General features: G+C 37.4%; 1 protein-coding gene across 5 annotated transcripts; it reads left to right on the top strand.

Annotated features, from left to right (window-relative positions):
- Nucleotides 1-1,170: 1,170 nt before the first annotated feature.
- On the top strand, nucleotides 1,171-11,404 carry LOC113736555 (putative disease resistance protein RGA3). 5 transcript variants are annotated; one of them, XM_072079758.1, is made up of 8 exons: nucleotides 1,171-4,481; nucleotides 4,823-4,853; nucleotides 5,645-5,814; nucleotides 6,984-7,594; nucleotides 10,200-10,265; nucleotides 10,373-10,553; nucleotides 10,669-10,906; nucleotides 11,094-11,404. In XM_072079758.1, exon 1 carries the CDS (start codon nucleotides 1,373-1,375, stop codon nucleotides 4,376-4,378), a length of 3,006 nt encoding a protein of 1,001 aa, XP_071935859.1. In that variant the 5' UTR covers nucleotides 1,171-1,372; the 3' UTR covers nucleotides 4,379-4,481; nucleotides 4,823-4,853; nucleotides 5,645-5,814; nucleotides 6,984-7,594; nucleotides 10,200-10,265; nucleotides 10,373-10,553; nucleotides 10,669-10,906; nucleotides 11,094-11,404. The 5 variants fall into 5 exon arrangements, with proteins under 5 accessions (XP_071935859.1, XP_071935722.1, XP_071935671.1 ...); XM_072079621.1 differs by having other exon boundaries at nucleotides 7,519-7,594; nucleotides 10,669-11,102; XM_072079570.1 differs by having other exon boundaries at nucleotides 7,426-7,594; nucleotides 10,669-11,102.
- Nucleotides 11,405-12,065: the final 661 nt, after the last annotated feature.

Genomic DNA, 12,065 nt, shown 5'->3' with positions numbered 1-12,065 from the left:
CAGTAACCTTAGATGTACCCTTTTGTCTGCTAGCACACCAAACCATTTTGTGACTCGTATACATTTGCAGCATTAATTTGAATTAGATGTTATCGCTTACACTCACAAGTTTTCAACTAAGCACCTTCAAAAGTCCTCTTTCGGGTTTAGACAATCTTCTATTATCATGACAATCTTCTATCACGCAATACTTGTCTTCTATCACGCAATACTTGTGCTCACATCGCAGGCAAATAATTCAAGGATAAAAATCAAAATCAACAAAACCATGCTCGTTTCTTCCTTTCGAAACATCTAAATTCTGCGAAAGTGTATAAATATAGCATAAGATAAAAGGCCTATTCCACTTCTAATTCCAGTCCATTGTATATTGTGCACCAAAAAATAATAATATATAATAAAGAAACTGCTCAAAATTTTCACCACTTAAATTTCGTATATGGGACATAAGCAAGACGTTTTGCGTCAAAATGTGAGTTCTTAATTCCTTCTTTGTAAGTTCAAAGAGCTAGAAAACTTTTGGAAATACGAGGGACTATTTTGACAATTTTGCAAATGTAAAGAGCTAAGAACAGCATCCAGTTGCTGGACAATTTACGTCGTTACATACCAAGTCTGCTTACTGATTCGACTTCAAATTTGAGGTATTTTCCACAACCGAAGGCCCCAGCTGGCGTTCTTCAATCAGAAACAGATGGAAACCCCAGCTAAGCATTGATTAACAAGGCCCACTGAATTGCCAACCAAATTTCTATTGCAATTAATGGGATCCCAGTTTCTCAAAGATGTACTGCTGCAACACTTCCTACACTTTGTGGAAAAGCAAAAAAGTTCAGGACTTTGAAGTCTTTGGGCCGTAAATAAATTCAAGGATTTTAAGCCACAGTTAATGTTAGTTAACCCTTGCAGAAAGCCAACAAAATAAGGTGTACTTGTATATGCTTTAAATCTGATCCCCAAGGATCAGCAATTTAGATGAAATTAATACTATGTTTATGTCCCAAGAATTAACTAGTGAGATTTGTCAGATTCTCAATTATGATTGTCATTTTCCTTTTTTTCTCACTTATAAAAAATTATTTTGGACCTTTCATTGTTTGGCACAGCTTCTTGTCCTTCTTGGGTGGAATTTTCCACGACCAGGGGCCCCAGGCATGTGGATCAAAAGCAGATGCAGAATCCCAGCAACGACTATATTTTGTCAAAAGCATCCGACCCAGTTTGTCAAAGAAGAACTGCACCAAAAAATCCGCATAACTCTCTTCACTTCCCTTTGAGTAAAAGCAGTTCCTTGCTGCTTCTAGCTACAGCTAAAACCTTCCACTGCAAAAGAGTATTCTGATCTGAGGACTCTGCCCAAGGAACAAAAAGAATGGCTGATGCACTTATTGCTTCCACAATAGAGTTAGCATTGAAGAAGACACTTTCCATTGCCAATGAAAGGATTGGCAAGTTATTCCAATTCAAGGAGGATTTGGAGAACCTGAGCGGATCCGTTGCCATGATCCAAGCTGTCTTGGCTGATGCTGAGGAAAAGCAAACGGACGACCAGGCCGTGCAACTGTGGCTCCAGAGGCTGGAGGTCGTGGCGTTTGATGCTGAGAATTTGTTGGACGAGCTGAATTATGAAGTTCTTCGTCGCCAACTCGTGGGCAAGGTACGCTCCTTCATCCTGTCCCCTAACATTAATATTGTTTTCCGACGGAGAATGGCCTCCAAGATCTGGGACATCAACAAGAAGTTGAATAAGATCAATAAAGACGCCAATGATTTTGGACTGATCAGAAGGGCAAACTTCCCCGCTTCTACTACTGCTAAAGTCACTCTAAATAGAGAGACGGATTCTATTGCTGGCCATTATGTTGTAGGAAGAGCTAAGGATGAAACAAGGCTGGTGGAGACCTTGCTAAGCTTGTCAGAACAACCCGTTTCTGTAATTCCCATCCGTGGGATGGGCGGATTGGGAAAGACAACTTTAGCTCAATCTGTATACAACAATCGTCAAGTTGATAGCCATTTTGAGAAAAAAATTTGGGTTTGCGTGTCCGACAATTTTGAAGTGACAAGGCTTTTGAAAATGATTTTAGAATCACTCACGGAAAGAAATGATGGAATGACCAGCAGGGATGTCATCGTCCGGAAAATTCGGGAACAACTTGTGGGAAAAAGATATCTTCTTGTTCTTGATGATGTCTGGACCGAAAGCCTTACCTTGTGGGAAGATTTCTTACATTCGTTACGGGGGCTGAATGCAACTAATGGAAATTGGTGTGTTGTGACTACTCGTCAACAACAAACTGCATCCATTTTGGCCACACATGATCCTTATGTGTTAGAAAAGCTATCTGATGACGATTGTTGGTCTATCCTAACAAAGAAAGCGATTGAAGGTGGAGAAATTCCCGAACAACTGCAAGTCATGAAAAAGGAAATTATAAAAAAATGTGGTGGCCTACCGCTAGCTGCAAGTGTAATGGGAGGTGTATTGCGCATGAAGAGAAAAGAGGAGTGGCAATTGATTTTGAAGAATAAGCTTTCAAATTTCAGTGGAGATGAAGATGGTGTTATGGAAATACTTAAATTGAGTTTTGATAATCTACCATCACCAGCCATCAAGAAATGTTTTGCATATTGTTCTATTTTTCCGGAGGATACTGAGATGAAAAGAGATATGCTAATCGAACTTTGGATGGCAGAAGGCTTCCTTCAAGTAGATCTCAAGAACAAAACAATGGAGGAAATTGGAGAATATTACTTGGAAATTTTATTGCAGAGTTCTTTGCTGGAAGAAATAAGAGACGATGTGGGAAGGTATTATAAAATGCATGATATGGTGCACGACGTCGCAAAATCAATAATGTCAAAGTCTACTAGATTCATTAATTCGGGGACTGGTTCAGGAGACTATAGTAATCAGGTTCGCTGTCTTGTAATAGACTCATTTGGAGAAGGCACAATAAATCTTCTTGATAGTCGATCAAATTTGCTTCATACATTGTTTCTGAGTCAGGGTAGCTTATCTGATGATATGCTAATGAAGTTGAAGAATCTGCACGTTCTGAATTTGTCCGGTGAAGAAAATCAGAATCTGCCAATCTCAATTGGCAAACTGAGACACTTGAGGTACATCAACTTTGAGCGTTCTAGAAGTGAAACTTTGCCGGAATCTGTTTGCAAACTTTATAATTTGCAGACACTGAGGCTAAATAGTCACTTTCTTAAAGTTCTTCCGAAGGGGATGTGCGATTTGATTAGCTTGAGACATCTCCACTTTCACACCTTTGATAAAAAATTTCAAATGCCGCTAGAGATGGGACGGCTGACTTGCCTTCAGACACTAAAGTTATTTAACGTGGGCCGAGAGAAGGGTCGACGAATTGGAGAGCTTGGAAGCTTGAAGAACCTCAAAGGCAGTTTGAGGATATGGAATCTGGAACTAGTAAAGGATAAGGAAGGAGCTGAGGAAGCAAAACTATCTGAAAAGGCAAATCTATTTGAGTTGGTACTTAAGTGGGCAGATGATCGAGAAGGCGACGACTACAACGACGAAGATGTGTTAGATGGCCTTCGACCGCACCCAAATTTGGCGGAATTGGTAATTAAGAATTTTATGGGTGATCAATTTCCTCGATGGTTAATGGATTTGCCAACAACAACAACACTCCCCGAGTCAGCAATAACACTCCCCGAGTTAGCGCGTTTGCGATTTTATAGCTGCGACAGATGCAGAGAACTCCTCCCCCTGCAAAACTTTACGTCTCTTAAAGAGCTGGTGATTGATGAGTGCGATGGGTTGACGAATCTGCCCGGTGACATGCTACACTCTTGTACCTCTCTCCAGAAGCTTCAGGTGACTGATTGCGGCAATCTTATCTCCTTTCCGCTTGATTTGCAACGAACGCCCTCTCTTTTGGAGCTGGCATTATACAGGTGTCCCAAACTGAAAACAAGCATGACGCCCAAAGGATTTGGTTTCCTAACCAGCTTAAGGGAGCTTGCAATTGGTCCCTTCTCAGATGATGGTGATGATCATGAAAATTCTTCAATTTACAATGAGTTTGATTGGTCTGGATTGACATCCTCCTCCTCCTCTTCGTCATCCGCACTCCGTCGATTATTCTTAATTGGGTTGCCACACACGGAGTCCCTGCCACCTCATATCCAATACTTGACCACTCTCACGTCACTAACGCTACGTGACTTTGGAGGTATAAAAGCTCTACCAGATTGGTTCGGAAACTTCGCTGCTCTTGAAGAACTGCATTTACGTGGTTTCAAAGAGCTTGGACATCTACCCTCTGAGGATGCCATGAGAAGTCTCACCAAACTGTCTGGATGTTTATGGTTCTCCTCTGTTAAAAGAAAGATGCACTCCTGAGAGCAGCGGCCCCGACTCCCAGTGGTCCAAAGTTTCTCACATTCAAGACCTACGCATAAGTTGATTAATAACCAACTTTCATCTTCAGATCAAATTCAATCATGTAAGATTGCCTCCTACCTATGTTTTTAATTTGCTTTACAATCAATCTCCCATTCTCTTCACCTCCCCCTCTGATTAACCTTCTCGTGAGAAAACCTAAAAAGTCCCCATGGTTATTCTCACAAATTTCTCTTTTCCCTTTTTATCGTCCTATTTATTATCTTTCAAAGCTGCGGCATTAGCATTTCTTATTAGGTCCAAAATATTGGTGCTCTTCATTGACTCCTTACAACATAATTGTAATACTCTTGAAACTATCAATTAGAATGACCTGTTCTGTTACGTGCTTTGATGTTTTACTGTATCTCTGTTCATATTCTGTTCTATGCTTTGTTTTTGTAGGATTGATAGAAGAATAGCTTCACGAACAGAGGTTAGTATTTTGAAGCTTCTTTACACCATAACTTTTGGCCTGCATTTCCTACAAATGACCTATCAACGTTTAGAACAACTAGCAGTAATTGCTCATTCAATTGCAAACCCAGTATCTTGGACAGAAATGTTTATGATGGCCCTCTTTTCTTTCATATTGCTGCCTCAAATAGCCAAATATCCTTATTGTCGAAGCTTGCACACTGTCAATCTGCCATTTCAGTCACGAGGTCTAGCAATAAGAATTTACCTGCTATGTTACTACAAATTTTCTCTTGTTTTCCTGACTTCTTGTCCTTGAAACTAGTTGTTACCTAATTGCAGAAAGTTTTCAGTCTATGTTTTTGATTGCTCAAGCCTATCATCACCAGGACTTTTTGATGAAGATTTGCCTTCATGAAGATTCTTGAGGTAGCAATTGGTTGCTACTCTCTACGAATTCGCTTCATGAAGATTCTTGAGCTGTCTCTGCTTGTCATGTTTTTTGGTTGCAACAATTTTTTTTTTTATATTACTCAACCGGTCATTTTTTGGAGTTTTGGGCACAAACTGGAAGAATTTTCATGACAATACTTGGTTCTTGTAGACTGACCAGAAGGATTTTGTATCTGCTTACTAATTTAGGTTTGATATCAATGACAAAACCTCTCTCTCTCTCTCTTTCTCTCTCTCTCTCTCTCTAACTTTCTGTAAGATTTGTTGAACAGAAATGTCCTGCAATTACCCGAATTTTCTAGTTAGCTTTATGATTTTCTATACACTGTCTTGAGTTTTGAGTATTCTATTTTGCAGTGGTGTTATGCTCAGAACTCACGGGAGACCTCAATGGCTTAATTACTGCCATACGTATCAATATCCCATATAGAATGACACTCTCTTTCGCTTCTAAGTGACTGAGATGGCCAAAGCCTGCGATCTACGGTGTGAATGTGATGCCTTCAACCTGTTGGCCATGACATGAGGTAGTAACTCATCAATTATGGACCTCATTTGCTATTCTGTGTCATACTGCTTGCCTCTCAAATTAGCTGCAATTTAGTTGTAGAAAATTGTCAGTCTGTCTTTATGACAGCTTATTGTCTGTTAGTTGGCCTCTGCAAGCTACTCACCACCCTTCTGGAAGTTGTATCTTAGATCCATGAGATACAACATGATTTTATGAGCTTGCCTGTTCTCTTTTTGCAGTTAAAAATCGTATGTCTAGAATGATGCTCTTACTTTAAGATTCATAGTTATTCCAAAATTACTGGGTCTATATGATGTTGAGTAAATCTTATGTTGGTAGTCGCTTGACCAAAAATGAAGAATTGCATGAAGTTGTTCTTTTCAATTTCGTCTGGCGTCATTCTTAGGTTTCTGTATCTTGATTGAAAGTTATAGGTACTCCATAAACATTACCATAAATAGGTGATGGTTACATGTCTTCAATGGAAGCTTGACTTAATATCTTGTTTGTGCATGAATAACCAAAGGCACAAGATTTTCTTGGGTGACCAAAGCAAGTTCTGCATAAAAGAGAAGTGAAACAAATTAACTAATCAAGTAACAATGTAAAAGATTATTTCTAAGATTAGCTCTCGCTTTATACTCACAATTTGCATCAGGATGAAATGAGTTCTCTGCAGTTTTGTCCGTGGAAAATGCATTTGCATTTTATATTCATAGCATATGCAGAAAATTTGTGAAACATTTTCTATATGTCTTTAGATCAGCAATGCTGATGACACTCCTTTCTTCAAAACTTTCCAAGCTGATTTTTGTGGTCTCTTGATTAGACAAACAGAGGTTAGAATTTTGAAGCTTCTTCAGTAACATCTATATGGGTGGAACTCAATAACTTTTGGCCCACATTTCCTACAAATATCCTATTAATGTTTAAAACAACTAGCAGTCTAGTTTTGTTTATTTTAAATGTCTGTTTCTATGGATTTTAATTTATTATTGCTAAAGTCAGTTCACTCTATTTAAAATTGTGATTCTAAGGGGATGAAATGGTTTCTCTAAACTTTGACCTCTTGATAATGAACTTGCAAACTTATCTGAACTATTTGTTTAGTAATTGCTCTATCAGAGTAATCTATGTCGGTTGTCTGACTCACTTTTCCTTCATTTTGACTTTTGAGCCATGAAGACAATGGTCAATTGAGCAGTTTTCGTAGCTGTTGGTCATCACTTTCATGTTTTGGTTCAAAAATTCTGGTAATTTTAGATATGCTTCTCTTCTTTCACTACTCCATTTTGACTTTTAACCACTTTAATATGTAATATATCACATATAAAACAAAAGAAATCTTGCACAAAACTTGGTGGAGTATCTTCCAACATTCTTGTATAAGTGGAATATTTTGAAGCATTCCGGTAGTTGGTCAAGTCTGTTTGTTGCGACTTTCAGCTCTTAAGCTCTCTCTGCTTTTATGATTGTTGGTTGCTTCTTTTTTTTATGGTAAGTTTTGCCTTCTGGGGCTTCAGTTACAATGATAGAAAACCTGCAATTATCTGAAAATTTCCATTAGCTTTATTCTGTCCTGAAAGTCGTCTTGAGTTTGAGTTTTTGTGCTTTGCTGTGATTTTAGCACAAAGCTTAACAGGGAACCTAATCGATGGCTCTTACTGTCTTTACTTTTTGAAAGTCCTGCAATTCTTTGCTGAACAAGATCCTGTTTCAGTTGAATAGTGACATCTAGGATGGCATTTGCTTTCGCTCTGTGCCTCAGATGGCCAAAGTCTGAGATATCCATTGGGGTAGGTTCTTTTAAACTGTCCAAACGATTCAGTGATATTTAGTCATGATAATGAGGGGCTGATGTACATGTTTTAGGATTCAAATTGTCATCTGTGGCATACTGCTCACAGTTAGAAGTTAGAACTAACTGGTGTTTTGGTAGCAGTTAAATGTGGATCCCCATAGCTCTACTGTTCCTCAGCGGCCCATAGCTCTACTGTTCCTCAATGCCTCAATGTAAAATGCAAATTGCCTATCATTATTTTCAAGCTTATGATTGTGCTTACTTGCTTTGTGGTTGGAACCAAACCACTGTAATTGTAAACACGACTCAGTACTTGTTTATCCATTTAGTTTCATAACAAACAAGACATATTTTAGCCTTCTGTAAGAATGACAGAACAAAACTATTGTCAAATTTTCTGAACTTTCTGATTAGCTTTCTTGTTCACATATTGTCTCAGCTCGAGTTTTCTGCTCTGCAATGATCTCAGGCTTAAATGTCAACAGAAATCTACAATTGCACTTACTTACTGATTGAATTACACAGCTTGTAACTTTTGAAAACTTTGTTGAATCAAATCCTGTTTCAATTGGACAGAAATGATTAGGATGGCACGCTACAGGCACACTTTTCTTTCTTTCTAGTGCCTAAAACCAGATAAAATGCTCTATCTTTGTCAGCTGGCCTCTACAAACTGCTCACCTGAATTTCTTTCCCCAACTTATGTAATGTCTTTTAAGATCAAGAGCCATCATTACCGTGAATTTCTGCTCATGATCATGGGGGTTTGGTTGGCGGTAGAGCTTGTATTAGAGAAACAGATTGACAATGAGAAGCTTGCAAAATTTCAAGAAGTACTGTAACGTTAGGGAATTTGTTTTAAATGGATTAGTAGATGTACTTAGTATCAAGCCTTATTTCCTGCTCATTAGTTTTAGATCAAAGGCAACAAAAAGAAACCCGTTCTCTCTGTAAGATTCCTAGCTCAAAAATGACATGAAATTTGCTCTTCTATCTTTATTGGAATGTAGGCAAACATGCCTTCCTGAGATTTTCAATCTAAAAGCTCCTCGGCCAACTAAGTACTCTAAAAGTTCATTTGGTTATCAATTTGCTAGAAAAGATTGATAATGTGTTTACATTCATGAAATAGATTGTCAAAATCAAAGTTTGATGGAACATAGAAAATTATACAGAGCCAATGATGGACAAAGATTTTAGGAGTCAATTTCTAATTTTTTGTTTCTTCAGGACAACATACTCCAGTAAAATCATTACTAAATTCTTTTAAATCTATCCAATATCAGGTGATAAATATTGTATGGTAAGATGATTTTGTTGCAAAATATCTGAAGTTTTAAAACGTCTGTTTCCAAGATGTTGTCTAGTAATGTAACAGTAAGGACTGAAGAATTATCATTTTGCAAGTTGATTGCAGGTTGCAATTAGAGATCTCAATCATTAATTGTACTACCTTATAAGCTATGAATTATGGAAGTAAATTGGCAATTTTAGAACTTTAGTTTGTCAAAGCTAAAAGTTCAACAGTTTAACACGATGCCAAAGCTGAAAAACTTTTTGTATTTACATCTACGGTGCAGAATTCTTTTTTTTTAAATAAAAACTAGCAGTTGACTTTTGCTCATCTCATATGTCTGCTACTTCCAGTTTACTTTTGTATTTCCATCATGACTGCTATTTCACTTTAAACTTGAGATTCTACCGGGATGGAAATGCTTCCTCTGATCTCTTTTAAATATATTTATCATCTTGCTCCAAATTATCTGATAATTGGTATTCTTATTATGTCTCTTAAATGATGGGATTCGACATAATTGCTCCAATATATTTATCATCTTTCTTTAGCTATGATCTCTTGACCTAAATCCAATGGTCAATCGAGTTACTCTCACTGCCTTTGGTTGTGAAATTGGTGGTCTGATAATTTATAATACCAACAATCTTCTTCCATTACTTAATGTTGGGTTAAGATGTTAAGATGTTTTTCAAGCGGTAGAGAGTTGGTAGACTATCCTCTACTGAAGTTGTCATATGAGATTTAAGTAAAATAGTTGTAATTAGCTCTGCCTGTTGCATCTTGCAGTCTCAAAGAGATCGCCTTCATGGCAATTCTGAGGCTCTCTTCCTTTCATGCTTGTGTTGCCACTCACTGTCATTATTGTTATAGAACTCCTCCTTTTTCAGTGTTTTGAACAAAAACTAATATAGTTTCTATGATACTTCTGGTACTTGTAGACTGACCAGAAAGATTTGATATCTTCTTGTTGATTTAGGTTAGAAAAGAACAACAAGAACAAATATTGATTTAGCTTTCTGAATAATTGACTAAACAAGAATGTCATGCAATTTCCAGTTTTCTGTTTTGAAGTGACTAGGAGTTTTGTTTTGTTGATTTTATATATCTGCTTTTGTGGATGTAAGATGTGATTGCTAAAGTGATCAGCTCCCTAGTTTGTGGATGTAAACAGTGGCTCCAAAGTTTAATGGCCCCTTGAAGGCGCATTTATCAAGCTTCTTGAACCATTTGTTCAGTGATTTGTTCGATAAGTCTTGTAAATGATGGGTTTCTGTCTCGCTTTTCGTTGGTTGTGATTTTCTAGCCCGAAAGATTTCACGAGTTTCCAGAGCTGTTGGTCATCAAATTGGTTTTTGGTTCTAAGAGTCCAGTAAGTTCAGATATCCTACTCTTCTTTTACTACTCAATTTGACTTTTAAATACTTTGATTCTGAATATATTACAACTAAAACTTGAGAAATCTTCTCGTAATGGAAGATGTTTTTTCAGAGCATCTTCTAACACAATCAAGTCTAAGCTGCAAGTTTTGAAGCATATCGCTGTGGTTAGTCGAGACTCCCAAGCATGCTTGTTGGCTGCAATTATTTCATCCGCTGTGATGATGGCTATTAAGCTCATTCTACCACCTATACTTGTTGATATTGCTCATCTCTTCATGGTAAGTTCTTATTTTAGTGTTTCAAATACAACAAAAATGTCATGCAACTATGTGCTGGCTTTATTCTTTACATGCTGTCTTGAGTTTCTTAAGTTTGAGTTTTTGTGTTTTGCAGTGATTTTACACTCGAAGATCAACATTAACCTTGAGAGCTCGCTCTTACTATCATTTGTAATGAAGTCCTGTGATCCCTTGTTGAACCAGATCCTGATTCAGTCAGATCAGATGAAAACATCCGGGATGGAATTCCCTTTTGCTCTCTGCCTCGGATGGCCAAAGCCACAGATCTTCCTTGCCGGCTGGTGATCTTAAACTGTCCAACCGATTCAGCAATTTGTAGACATGTTAATGAGGTGCTCTTTTACTTCTTTTGGAACTCAATTTGCCATATCTTCCGTGCTGCTTGTAGTTCAAAGTAGCCAGTATTTTGCAACAGAAAGATGTGGATTAGCGGAACCCTGCTAGATAACTTGCATCCTTCTTGAAAGTTGTATCTTAGCTCTATAACAGGCAACGTATTTTTTCTCAAGTGTTCCGCAGTTGACTACAGGTTGTGTCCGATGGTACTTTTCCATTGCTCCTTGCATCTGTAAAGCTCAGACAGGACTCAGAGCACAAAGAATCCCACTTGCCAAGGCACCAATTTCTATTCAAGAAAGGATCCCACTTGGTGGATGGGAACGTTGGAGAGATGAAATTATGGAAATCAATTGAACAGGATTATATAGGAACCTTAGTTCATCAAACTGACATTTTACATAGAATCTATTTGCAAAATTACTTCTATGTGAACTTGTCTCCTTGTATGTCAATGTTGTGCCATGAAGCAATAATGTGACGTGGATCTTACACATCTTGGCCTCAAATCAGGATATGTTACAATTAAAGCATTTCTACTTTTCTATGCCTCTAAGACTTTGACGGCCAATATAAGTAAATCATCTCATATCTGTATCAGTACGGAATGTAGTAGTAGTAATAGTAATTAGTTACCTAAAAATAATAACCAAGACATATTGAGTGTGAAAACTAATTATAAATGGGATAGGAGGCTAATAGAAGAATGCGGTCTTTCAAGTTTAAATTGATGCTTTAGAAGACTTCCTAAAGTATGAGAGAATATTTGAACAATTTTCACAAGTTAAAATGCAAAGAAAAGAATCCAATTCGTGGCCAATTACATGATGTATGACTAGAGGTGTCAAAATGGGTGACTTGGGCGGGTTTGGGTTGGGTAAAATGGGTAATGGGTATAAGTGAGTCAACTCATTTATACCCATTTAATTAGATGGGTATAAATGGGTAAGTCAAAAAATGAATTGGGTAACCCAATTACCCATTTATAACTTATTTATTTTAATTTTTTGCAAATTCATTTAAATTCATTTTTGCAAACTAAGTTATCAATTTATACCACTCTTTGTACCCATCATTAGTTTTAAATATTTACTTATAATGTTCAATAAACTTAATTACCAATTTTTTTCATTTATACTCTATGTCACAAAATTA

This window comes from Coffea arabica, chromosome 1c (genome assembly GCF_036785885.1).
Source record: "Coffea arabica cultivar ET-39 chromosome 1c, Coffea Arabica ET-39 HiFi, whole genome shotgun sequence".
In the NCBI taxonomy this organism is placed as follows: Eukaryota; Viridiplantae; Streptophyta; class Magnoliopsida; order Gentianales; family Rubiaceae; genus Coffea; species Coffea arabica.
This window is presented reverse-complemented; position numbering and strand designations above follow the sequence as displayed.